The following is a 13338-nucleotide window of genomic DNA, read 5'->3' on the forward strand; positions in this document are numbered from 1 at the left end:
CACAGTGTTTCCATACAGAAATCCAATACTGGTTAACTCAACTTTTCTTCATTTTAACAGGAGAGGAATGATTTTGCTGCTATCAGACAGCTGGGAGGTAGAAATCCTTACCAATCTACTGCAAATTAGTCATCTACCAGTAGATCTCAGTTTACTTTCTCACTGGACTTTAAGTATTTTACGCTAGAGTACTTGTGAAAAAGTTACTTTCAAAATTTGCTTATATTATTTTCTATACAATCCAGTACAGGATATATGTTTTCATTTTATTCCGAAGCAGCAAAGTTTTTCATTATTAATTAAGCCTAAAACTTTAAAGAATTAGGTGGTCTTGTTTCCTTTTAATGCAGTTGCAGGTTGCATGTACACAAAAGGCGGAGTAAAGCTGCCAACACAAGGACTCAAATTCCCTCAGACAGTGTTAAAATGGTGTTACCGTTGCCTTACCTTTTACAGTGTAAAGCGTCTGGGGTGCTTTGATCATGCTGAGAGGCAACTTGGAGAAAGGTGTCTTTATGTATTTCCTAAGAAAGTGGAGCCTGCAAGAATTACATGTGAGTGCCCGGAAAAAAACTGTGTTCTGGGAGAAGGAACTATTGGCAAGAAGGTATGTACGCTAAATGTGTTTGGCTGAAAGTGTCAATTTATTGCTTTTGTGAAACCTATTTTGGTCAGAATTTCTGTAGACTGTTAAATTTGCATCCAGTCTTGATGCATTCCACTGCTACTATATACTGCCTTCAGATTAAATCTCTGTTGATTTCAGTGCTTGGACCTTTTAGTTATTTCAGAAGTTACCATCAGAAAATATATGTGCACACACATATGCATACTAGGAATATGTTGTATTGTTAAATCATTCCACTATGAATATTTGTTCAGCTTTTTAGGGCTGCTTTCTATGTTGTTTATGACCAATATAGTGGTTTTCTTTAGCTTTTTTGCATGCTTAAAGCACAAAAAAAGAGGAGTTTTTTAGGAAAAGATGGGTATAACTGATTATTTTGAAGGATCAATCTTACATCAGGTACATTTGTTCATGTGTGTTCTTTTTGTCTTTGTATGTTAAATAGTAGGAACATTTTTCAGCAGAAAAATTTGTCTGTCATGTATATGCATGCAGCTTGTTAAATTATTTACCATTATTAAATCTCAAGATGAGTAGCCATTTGGTATCATCGAGAATATATCATTCTGGCAACTAGTGTGAATTTTTCTTCTCTTAATGTATTCAGTGATCCTGAGAAATGTACAGAACTCTCAATGTATATTTCTGGTGTTTTCTCCCATTTAGCTTTAGGTATGACAATTTATTAGTGTCTTACAGATATGGAAAGGAGCTATATATTTTTGTCCTTCATTTATTTTGTCATTTTTTGATATTTTTTCAATTACCATAGCTTTTTTTATTGAAGTACTTCTAGTTCTGATTCACAGCTCTCTGTTGTGTTCATATCATCAGTTGCAATATCCATTCCTTAATATAAGCCTGTAAAATCTGATGTTCTAAATCAGATGCAGCCTAGAATCCTGAATTTTGGGACTGGATAAACCTCTTCTTGTGACCCGCTTGACACTGCCTATCTGATGGGCAGCTGCAGAGCTTAAGCAATATTTGTCTTACATATTGTGTCATCTTTAGCCATGACAGCCAGTGGTAAGGGATTATGTGAGTTGTGATCCAAAGACATCTGGAGAGCCAGAGTTGTCCAGCTTTCCGTCCCAAAAGAGGGAAGTTCTTAAGCACCTGGGAAACTTTTAAAAATGGCTGATCATCTGCTCATGGCTAACTTGGTTACAGGTTTTGCATCCTTGCATCAGTGGCTGCATGTACCAATATAGTATTTCCCCCTACAAAATCACTGAGTACTTCTGAGAAAATACAATTGTGATAACCTTTTGGGATAAAATATGAATAAAATCCTCCCAAAATTGTGGATCATTCATCTAAACTTATTTTATCTCTGTAAATATCCCATGCTTTCATCAATAATACCAAAATTATGGTGTTCAATATTACAGGTGGCCTGTCCTTGTTTCGTATCCAACATAAAGCCTGAGAAGGTATGTTACTAGACACTTGTTCTCTATATGCAAATACCTTGAGCTTCCATTCATGTCCTTCTAAAAATGAAGTAAAAATCAAGTAGTTAGCACATTCTCTATAAGTCTGCAAATAATGCTCTCTTCTTATAAACGATATTAGCATACTGTATTTCATTATCCTGTCCAAAATTCATTCATGGGTTTGGTATATGCTGTCTTTCTGCATAAAAATTCAGTACAGCAGAGCAGTCCACTTTTAGGTAACTTTCCTTTTAACATTTATTGTTCTGAGAAAAGGGTAGCTTAACCATTTTAAACAAGTATTTGGCATTTACTATTTTGAAAAAAATGACAATTTTTCTGTATTAATATAATATCTGTTGACATGATAGGTACGAAATATTGAAAGGGAAAAAGGGCCTTTGTACTGCACACAGCCCTGGCATGGTGGTGTGTACAGATTGCAGCACGGTTTGCAAATGACATCAAAATGGTAATTGTCATTTGATATAGTCAAGTTTACAGTGTGGTGGAGGGGGTGGAATATATCGCAGTTTTGTGTGTACAGTCATAGGGTCTAAGCTGTGACTAAACAGGCAAATGATCTTGGAGTTGTGGTTACTTTGATGAAAACATCAATCCAGCATGCAGTGGCATAGAAAAGGGCAAATTCTTTGTTAGGTAATATTAGGAAAGGAACTGAAAACAAAACCACTAATATAATCCTTTCATACATATCTGTGGTGTTACCTTACCCGGAGAATTGGAACCACATTTGGAGAGGATATTGTTGAGTTGGGAAAAGAAGAAAAAAGGATAATCAAAACGCTAATGAGGCTGAAGCAATTATATGAAGAAAGGTTATAAAAACTGGGACTGTTTAGCTTAGAAAAAAAAAAGATGAGTAAAGAGATCATGCAGATCAGTATGATGTAGAGGAGGAGTGGGAACTGGACAGGTGTCCAGACTATCGGGCTTTCAGTGACTTTTGGTTTTGATGGATGTATATTATCTCCAATATAAAAAGCAAAAGACCTTTGTGAATTCGTCACATCTAGTTGGCCACTAGGAAAGTAGAATGCTGAAATGAATATACACTAGTGGTCCTTCCAAATGGTTTTGCTATGTTTATTGACCTCTCCTTAGCTTTCAATGTAATCATTAGGAATTATTTATAGGGTTAGCTTGTTGAGACTAATTTCAATCAGAGGCTGTTATTCCTAATTCAGAAGTTGTACACGAATATAACTGAATACAAGGCTTAGCACAGATGGAAGTTTGACTGAGGAAATGTTGACAACGAAAGGGGTCAGACAAGGCAGGCTACTTGTTAGCACTGTTTAATCTTTATTTTAATAATATTATAACTAAGTTAAACTGTCCTGATCTTTCCCTCCCTCAACAGGGAATTGTAAAACAGCATTCATGACACATGCTGATGATACTGTATTATTATCTCTGAATAAAATGAGCTGAAGAGATGTCTAAATAAACTTTGAGTTCTGTCAAATAGAACAATTTAGAATAAACTATGTTAAATCATAGGTGATCATCTTTGGCAGACAGTAGCCTAAATTTAATTGAAATTTAAATGGAAATAAGATAGGGCAGAAGCAGATGGGCATGAAAGAGCAGCTTGAGTTTGCTCTGGCAGGAAGCAGGTTGGAACCCTGCTGTCCGCAGAGCCCGCTCCCAAGGCAGGCCCTGGATACAGGGGCCAACAGGAGTCAGATTATCCCAGCTCCTTTTTGCTCCCATCTTAAGGACCAAAGTGTGGCATTGGTGTAGCTTCCAGCCACTTTGAAAGTATACGTCATTTAATCGGCATGCCTCCAAAATGGCCAGCAGCCACTTCATTTGTCTTACTTTGCATCATAGAAAGAATCCCTCTTTTAAGTATTTGAAGGTATATTTTGATGAGAAAAATTCTTGAAAGACACAGCTATTAAAAAACAACAACAATGGCACAGAAATCAGCCCATGCCATATGGAAAGGTGGTAATTTCAGCATTGAAAGTGCTTTTAAGGAGAGCAGTTGTTCAAATGCAATATGGTATTGAGATCTGGTGAATAAGTCACAATAACTTGAATGACCTGGAGGTCTGTCAGAACACATTTTTGAGGTACTTGTTGGCAGTACTTCTGGGGACTCCAGCTGTGTTCCTCAGGACAGAAACTGGTTTGGCATCTGTAAAAGTTAGGGTTGAGATGGCAGCTTTTTGGTATTATAAGAGGATCATAGAATCGTAGAGTTGGAAGAGACCACTAGGGCCATCCAGTCCAACCCCCTGCCATGCAGGAAATCCAAATCAAAGCATCCCTGACAGATGGCCATCCAGCCTCTGTTTAAAGACCTCCAAGGAAGGAGACTCTATCACCTTCCGAGGAAGTGCATTCCACTGTCAAACAGCCCTTACTGTCAGGAAGTTCCTCCTAATGTTCAGGTGGAATCTCTTTTCCTGTAGCTTGCATCCATTGTTCCGGGTCCTGTTCTCTGGAGCAGCAGAAAACAAGCTTGCTCCCTCCTCAATATGACATCCTTTCAAATATTTAAACAGGGCTATCATATCACCTCTTAACCTTCTTTTCTCCAGGCTAAACATCCCCAGCTCCCTAAGTCGTTCCTCATAGGGCATGGTTTCCAGACCCTTCACCATTTTTGTCGCCCTCCTTTGAACACGCTCCAGTTTCTCAATGTCCTTTCTGAATTGTGGCGCCCAGAACTGGACACAATATTCTAGGTGGGGCCTGACCAAAGCAGAATACAGTGGCACTATTACTTCTCTTGATCTAGACACTATACTTCTATTGATGCAGCTTAAAATAGCATTGGCCTTTTTAGCTGCCGCATCACACTGTTCACTCATGTTCAACTTGTGGTCTACTTGGACTCCTAGATCCCTTTCACACGTAGTTTCATTCAGCCAGGTGTCACCCATCCTATGTCTGTGCATTTTATTTTTCCGCCCTAAGTGCAATACCTTACATTTCTCCATGTTGAATTTCATTTTGTTAGCTTTGGCCCAGCTTTCTAGTCTATTCAGGTCATTTTGAATCTTGATCCTGTCCTCTGGGGTATTAGCTATTCCCCCTAATTTGGTGTCATCAGCAAATTTGATAAGTATGCTCCCAATTCTGTCATCCAGGTCATTGATAAAGATGTTGAATAGCACTGGGCCCAGGACAGAGCCCTGTGGGACCCCACTGGTCACTTCTCTCCAGGATGAAAAGGAGCCATTGTTGAGCACCCTTTGGGTTCGGCTGGTCAACCAATTACAGATCCATTTAACAGTTCCTTTGTCTAGCCCACATTTTACAAGCTTGTTTGCAAGAATGTCATGGGAAACCTTGTCAAAGGCCTTACTGAAATCAAGATATACTATATCCACAGCATTCCCTTCATCTACCAAGCTGGTAATTTTATCAAAGAAAGAGATTAGATTTGTCTGGCATGACTTGTTTCTCTGAAACCCATGTTGACTTTTTGTGATCATGGCATTGCCTTCTAGATGTTCACAGACTCTCTGTTTAATGATCTGCTCCAGAATCTTTCCTAGAACTGATGTCAGACTAACTGGATGATAATTGTTGGGATCCTCTTTTTTCCCCTTTTTGAAGATGGGGACAACGTTTGCCCTTTGCCAGTCTGCTGGGATCTCTCCTGTTCTCCAGGAGTTTTCAAATATGATTGCCAATGGCTCCGATATTACTTTTGCCAGTTCTTTTAATACCCTTGGATGGAGTTCATCTGGTCCCGGAGACTTAAATTCATTTAGATTAACAAGGTGTTCCTCTACTATCTCTTTACTTATTCTGTGCTGAAATTCCCCTATTCTGTCCTCTGCTCCATTATCCTCAGGTTGAGCACCCTTTGCCTTTTCTGAGAAGACTGAGGTAAAGAAGGTGTTGAGTAATTCTGCCTTTTCTCTATCTCCTGTCAGCATTTTGCCATCTTCTCCACACAGTGGCCCTACCGTTTCCTTCTTCTTCCTCTTGCTGCGGACATATCCAAAAAAGCCCTTTTTATTGTTCTTAACCTCTCTAGCAAGCCTGAGTTCATTCTGCGCTTTAGCTTTTCTGACTTTACCCCTACACATGCCTGCTATTTCTTTGAATTCCTTTTTCGTGATTTCCCCCTTTTTCCATTTCTTATACATGTTCCGTTTCAAACTTAGCTCGGTTGAAAGTTCCTTAGTCATCCATCCTGGTTTCTTGAAACACCTCCCGTTTTTCTTTCTCACTGGAACTGTTTGAAATTGTGCCTTCAGTATCTCCCTTTTGAGAAAGTCCCATCCGTCCTGAACTCCTTTATCTTTTAGTATTTCTGACCATGGAATCGCCCTCAATACTTCTCTAAGTTTACTGAAATCCGCTCTCCTAAAGTCTAGGATGCGTGTCTGACTCTGCCTGGCTTCTCCTTTCCACTGTATTACAAACTCCAGGAGAACATGGTCACTTCCACCTAATGATCCCACCACTTGCACCCCATTAACCAAGTCATCCTTGTTGGTTAGGATCAGATCTAAAATAGCTGACCCCCTTGTTGCCTCTTCCACCTTTTGGACCATGAAATTGTCTTCCAGGCAAGTGAGGAATTTGCTAGACCTTGAGGATTTTGCTGAGTTTGACTTCCAGCAAATATCAGGGTAGTTGAAGTCTCCCATCACTACTACATCTCTCTTTTCTGACTGTGTGGTCATCTGTTCTAGAAAGATATCATCCAATTCCTCAGTCTGACTTGGGGGTCTGTAGTAGACTCCCACCGTAACACCCTTGTTGTTTCCCTCCCCTTTGATTCTTATCCAGATGCTCTCCACCTGGCTTCCATGATTGATGTCCAGGATCTCTTCACTGGTGTAAATATCTCTGACATATAGTGCTATTCCTCCTCCTTTTCTGTTTGGCCTATTTCTCTTAATAAGGTTATACCCCTCTATTTCCACATTCCAATCATGAGACTCATCCCACCAGGTTTCAGTGATGCCTATTATATCATATTTGCTTTGTTGTACTAGGAGTTCGAGTTCATCTTGCTTATTTCCCATGCTCTGTGCATTAGTGTAGAGACATCGCAGACCATGGTTCCCTTTTACTTGCTGCCTGTGCAAGTTTTTTTGCCTCCCACTGTTGGGTCTTTGCACTGTTTGCCTTGTTTCCTCTATGTCAGTTTGACTATTTTCGCCATCCCTTTCGCCTTCCTTAATATTGTCTCCCTTCCCCTCGGAACTCAGTTTAAAGCTCTCCTGATCAAGTTCTTGAGACTGTTGGCAAAAACATTTCTTCCAACTGGCGTGAGATGCAACCCGTCTGTTGCAAGAAGTCCCTCCTCATGGAACCGCAGCCCATGATTGAAGAATCCAAATCCTTCTCGGCGGCACCATCTACGAAGCCAGTTGTTCACATCTGCTATTTTCCTCTCCCTTCCTGGACCATGCCCTTCAACTGGCAGAAGAGACGAGATGACAACCTGTACATCCATTCCTTTCAGCTTCCTACCAAGCGCCTCGTAATCCCTTTTGATGTTCTGAATGCTGTGTCTTGCAGTATCATTAGTTCCCACGTGGACCAAAAGGAAGGGGTATTGGTCAGTAGGCTTGACCAGTCTTGTCAGCCTCTCTGTCACATCACAGATCTTTGCACCTGGAAGACAACACACCTCTCGAGACATCTTGTCAGGCCTACAAATCACTGCTTCTGTACCCCTCAGCAAGGAGTCCCCCACTACGACCACACGCCTCCTCCGAGGCTTAGCAGCGACTGTTCCCTCGGGTGGGACTCTCAGGCTCCCCTGTTCTGTCCCCGAAGTCTGTCCATGCTGCTCTTCTTCATCCTCCTTGATAAGGGAAAGAGCTTCGAATCGATTCTCTAGCTGCAAGCTCCCCAAACAATTCCTTCTTGGCTTACTTCTTTTTGTGACATTCCTCCAGCTGTCTGCCTCCTCTGTTTGGCAAGTGACCTCTTCCACCCTAGCATCTTCCTCTGCGTGGTACTCATCCAAGATGGTTAGTTCTATTGTGTCCAGGAAATCCTCTTGTTCCCTAATATGCTGAAGTGTAGCTACTCTGGACTCCAGCTGCTGCACTTTCTCCTCCAAGAGTGCTACCAACTTGCACTTGGTGCATGTGAAGTTCTCCACTTCTGTAGGCAAGAAGAGAAACATCCCACAAGAGTTGCAGGTGACTGCGGCAGATCCCTCGTTGTCCATACTGCAAAGTCTTTAGTAATAAATATAACAGTCAATCTACTGGGAATACTTCTTTAAAGGTAAGTACTGGCTGCTATCTTACACTTAAAGGGAAGGTTCTGTTTCAATATCTGATTCTAACCTGATGCCACTTGAGCAGAGTTGTTGAGTTAAAGAAAACAAAAATTTGCGCGCCGTTAGGCGTGCGGCTCTGGAAGGTGGTATATAAAGCTAGTCTGCTAGCTCCGCCCCCTTGTGACTCACAGATGTGACTCACAGAAGCTCCGCCCCTTCAGCAACGAGCACACGGTCTCAAGCACACGGTCTCAAAATGGCTGCCAAGCAGCTCCTCTCCTTCTCCTCTCTCTGGCCGGACTCCGGATCTTGGACACGACAGAGGACCACCTCCCTAAACTTTATTTCGGTGTACAGTGGAACAAAGGTGGCTGGCCTAAGAATGTTCTAAGCTAGTTCAATACATATTAACCTCTGAATTCCTTTGAACAGATATTTTTATCTTGCCTGGAGTTAAAAACAAGCTGAGGAACTGCATCTATAAGTTGGATAAACATCCATATTAAGTTTCAATTAAATCTTCAAATGTTTCCCATTGTATCATCTGTTGAAATCAAATCACATAAGATCTCAATACAGTCAGCGCACAGTATCCATGGATTCAACCATCCATAGCTTGAAAATATCCCCCCAGAAAATCCAAACAGCAAGCCTTGATTTTGGGATCTGGGGGTGGGGGGGTGGGGCTCAAACCAAACCCCAGCAGATACAATGGGCCCACTGTACTTACAAATGTTTTGTCCCTCTAAGAACTGCATTGAGAGAACTACATTTCCAAACTACAGCACACATGTGTTTTCAGCATATTCTGAAAGCTGCGCCAGAAGATTTAATGGGGCGCTGCTGCAGTGCCTTGCCGCTGCAGGCGCAAGCCCCATTACTTCCAATGGAGCTCCAGCACATGCAGAATTCCCCTTACGCGGAGGGATCCGGAACAGATCCCCACGTAAGGGGAAGTCACACTGTATACCAAAATCAGTTTGGATGGCAGATATAGAAATGTTTCAAGAAAATAAAGACCCTGCATTTGTGGCATGGGAGAAGTAGAGGATGTTTCACACTATTTACAATTGCTAGCTTTGTCAAAACCTCAGGACAAATTTCTTGAGACAGAGTTTGGCTTCTTTTACAGGGTGAGACCTTTTACATGAAACAGTGATGGTTATTATCAGAATTTGAACTATAGGTCACACATAAAAACACCCTATTTGCTAAAACTTCTAAAAGTATGAAAGTCTTTATATGGATGTACGTGTACATGGGACACAGTGGCTTAGTGATTAAGGTGCCAGTTCTAAAAATCATAGGGTCGGAAGTTTGCAGTTTGAGGCCCAAGTGCTGCGTGATCAGGTGAGCTCCTGTCACTAGTCCCAGCTTCTGCCAACCTAGCAGTTGGAAAGCATGCAGATGCAAGTAGATAAATAAGTACTACTTTGGTGGGAAGGTAACAGCGTTCCATACAGTTATGCTGGCCACATGACCACCAGAGTTGTCTTTAGACAACACTGCCTCTTCAGTTTAGTAACAGAGATGAGCACTGCCCCCTACAGACCGTTACAACTAGACATTAATGTCAAGGGGAAACCTTTACTTTTTACATGTACATATGTATGTGTGTGGTCTTTTACTGGATTTTATTGGGAGGATTGGCTTTGTAATGGCTTTTAGTAAAATACAATACAATTGACTGACACACTGATTGAATATGCCTGTGGTGTGATCCAGCAAGGCCCTTAATGTTGTTAATTATACATTAAATCTTTATAGTCTACATAGCAACATATTTCTGCCTCTGCACCCCAGAGTAAGGACCCTCTCAGGCTGCATCTCCATGGCTCAATTAATGCAGTTTGGCACCGCTTCAGCTATCATGGCTCAATGCTGTGGAATTATAGGATTTGTAGTTTTGTGAGATATTTAGCCTTCTCTGTCAGAGAGCTCTGGTGCCACAACAAGCTGCAAATTCTAGGATTCCATAGAATGGAGCCATGCTATTTAAAGCACTGTCAAACAGCAATATTTCTGCAGCGTGGCAGCAGCCTTAGTGAAGGTGAGGCCACCAAGCATCTCTAGTTATTGACAGATTTTGTCTCTTTCACAGTGTTCTCCTCAACTGTAGTATTTTTGTGTTGTGTTTGAGATACATGATAATCTTCCATTGATCACTGCAATGCCTCAAGCATCTACCACCACCCCACCAGCCATCACTTTTTCACTTGTCAAAAATTGCTTTTGATCCCTGAGAAATGGTTTGTAGGAACCTCTTTATTTTGTGTTTTTTTGTTGAGATGCAGTTCCAGTACTCATTGTGGTACTGGATTGTTGTCTGTGGTTTCAGATGGGGTCAGAATAACTCCTAATCTGGTGTATAATATCCTCTTCTTATACTTTCTGCTAATTTTCCCACAGCTGATGTCTCCTCAGTGTCATAAGCAAAAACGAGTAGTTTGATTAGTACAGTGCAACAGTGATAGGGTGAGTATATGTTGGACTGCAGCTGCTGTCATTCCCACCGTTAGTGATAGGGGTTTCAGCTGGTGGGAGTTGCAATCTTTAGCATCTGGAGGGCATTTTTATTATTTTTGTGTCAGTGTGTGTAGAAAATCAGGACAGCATCATTCCTGTACCTTTTCACAATTACGATGGCATAAAAATTCAGCAGGTAAAGGAGCTGTGGAAAGCTTTAGTTAGATTTATGTTTGTTATACAGCTGCTTTAAAGGAACAGGAATGTGGTCAGAAATATGGGTGCCAGTCTTCCACTGTTACATCAGTTTATCTTGACTTTTAACTACTGTATATACTCATGTATAAGTCTAGACTTATAAGCTCGACTCAGGCTTGCATCCTTTCGAGGTCGCTAAAATGAGTACCCAGACTGTTGGGGCAAATTAGCTTACTTGCTAATTAGCTTACTTGCTGTTCACCGCTATGATCCTTGGAATAGCGGTATATAAATAAAACAAATTATTAAATTATTATTATTAGAAATTTTAGTCAAAAAATTGACCCCCAAACCCTGAGTCGACTTATCCACAAGTCAAAATACGTAGTCTGTTTAACTTTTACATAACAAAAAGATAAAAGGAACCACTCCTTACTGAAAGGGAAGAACATTACCTGTCCTGGAACCACTCACACACACACACACACACACACACACTTATTCTCTTGCAGACTTTAAGATGAGCACAAAAAGTTACGCTTGCTGGAATCTGTTTCTTTGGCATTGTTTTCCTTTGCTTCATCCTTTAGATCAGTAATTCCCAAACTTTGGTCACCCAGGTATTTTGGACTTCAACAACCCAAGCAAGCTTGGCCAACAGTCGGGAATTCGGAGAAGTCCAAAACATCTGGAAGACCAAAGTTTAGGAATCACTGATATAGATCCTTTGATACATGCCCCTAGATCAGTGATGGCTAACCTTTTAAAGACCGAGTGCCCAAACTCAGGGACGTTCCCGCACTGGGTGTCACCGGGTACCAGGGGCAAGACTTCTGGGAGTGGGACTTCTAGAGGTGGGACTTCTGGGGACAGGACTTCCAGGGGGAAATATGTGAAGAAAAAAATGAAGGACCTGACCTAATAAAAGCTAAAAACAAAACAAAAAAGCCACTCATATAAATATTAAATCCATGCTTCTCAGTCATGCTCAGAATTAATTTGTTCAAAGAAATATAACAGCTGAAAAATAGAAATATGCTTAGAGGTAAAAAAAAATCTAATGATGTTTAGTTTAATTTCATTAGAGTGATTTTGTATCAATTATTTTACAATCTAAATGAGGACTGCAAGGGAAAACAAACGGTTCGTAAGGACAAGTAGAAGTAGAACAATACGTATTTACTTTCTACTATCTATTAACAGAGAATCTAAAAATGAATGAGATAGAAATAAAAGTTAGTCTGGTAGATTGGAAGTAGCGGAAAGTGAATGTGAGTAATATGTTTGTCTTTGTATTTATTGTTTGTTATAATATTATTTTTGTTTAGTGTTGTATTTAATATATGTCTTGTATTATATGTGACGGTATGATTGCTTGGTAAATGTTTTCTTTTATAAGTTTTTTAAAAACCCAATAAAACAATTATTATTTTGAAAAAAAAAAAAAGAATGGAGGACCTTTTGGAATCCCTCTTGGACAGGAGGTTGAAATGGGGAAGAGGTCCCGAAAAGGAGGAGAACCAAGTCTGGTCACCCTGAGTTAAAAACACCTATATAGACATAAATTCATACATGGAGAATGAAATAATTTAAATGTAGACTCAGTCAAGGATTTGTGGCTAGTAAGTACAATTTTGTGTCTTGCTCAGTTCTGAAAGTATATTGCAAGCCATTTTAACATTCATCAGAAAAATATAGCTGAGTATATAATAAAGTTACAACCATCATGATTTAATGGTTTGAGTGTTGGACTATGACTCAAACCCCAGCTCAGCCATGAAACCCATTGGATGATGTTGGGCAAGACACACTCAGTCTCAAATGATGGCAATGGCAAAAATTCCCTTCTAAACCTTGAAAACTTGAAGGCACAACAGCAATATGTAATATATTGTAAATAAACCTGATGAACTGAATTTATATTTCTGACTGTTTTTAGCTTTTATGTTGTCATGACCGCCATTTTTCTTAAACATCCCCCATTTTGAGCATGGCTAAGAAGCATGAATTTACATTTATATATGGATTCTTAGCTTTTATTTTGTAATGTCCTGAAATTTTCTTGAATGCTCTCCAATTTGACCATGGATAAGAAGCATGGATTTATATTTATAGAAGTGTTTTTAGTGTGGTTTTTTTTTGTAATGTCCTCTACTTTCAGCATGGCTAAGAAGCATGAATTGACATTTCTAGGAGCATTTTTAGCCTTTATTTGTGTCAGATCCTCCATTTTCCTTGAATATCCTCCATTTTTAGCATGATTAAGAAGCATAAATTTATAGGAGGGGTTTTTTAGCATTTATTTGATCATGCCCTACATTTTCCTCGAATATCCTCCACATTACACCCTGAATGTCCTCCACAGAACA

The 13338-nt window shown here is 40.1% G+C and overlaps 1 protein-coding gene across 3 annotated transcripts in view; it reads left to right on the forward strand.

Moving 5' to 3' along the window:
• The window catches only part of LOC149322142 ((E3-independent) E2 ubiquitin-conjugating enzyme UBE2O-like), a 148506-nt gene that overhangs the window by 76155 nt on the left and 59013 nt on the right, over positions 1–13338 (forward strand). For all 3 annotated transcript variants that reach the window (XM_089535221.1, XM_089535231.1, XM_089535241.1), the window contains 2 exons: positions 457–607; positions 2023–2064. In XM_089535221.1, coding sequence (XP_089391347.1) covers positions 457–607; positions 2023–2064 — 193 coding nt within the window. The remainder of the gene's footprint in view (positions 1–456; positions 608–2022; positions 2065–13338) is intronic.

The sequence above is a fragment of the Sceloporus occidentalis genome, unplaced genomic scaffold (assembly GCF_023333645.1).
Source record: "Sceloporus occidentalis isolate IW3139 unplaced genomic scaffold, rSceOcc1.0.p SCAF_1, whole genome shotgun sequence".
In the NCBI taxonomy this organism is placed as follows: domain Eukaryota; kingdom Metazoa; phylum Chordata; class Lepidosauria; order Squamata; family Phrynosomatidae; genus Sceloporus; species Sceloporus occidentalis.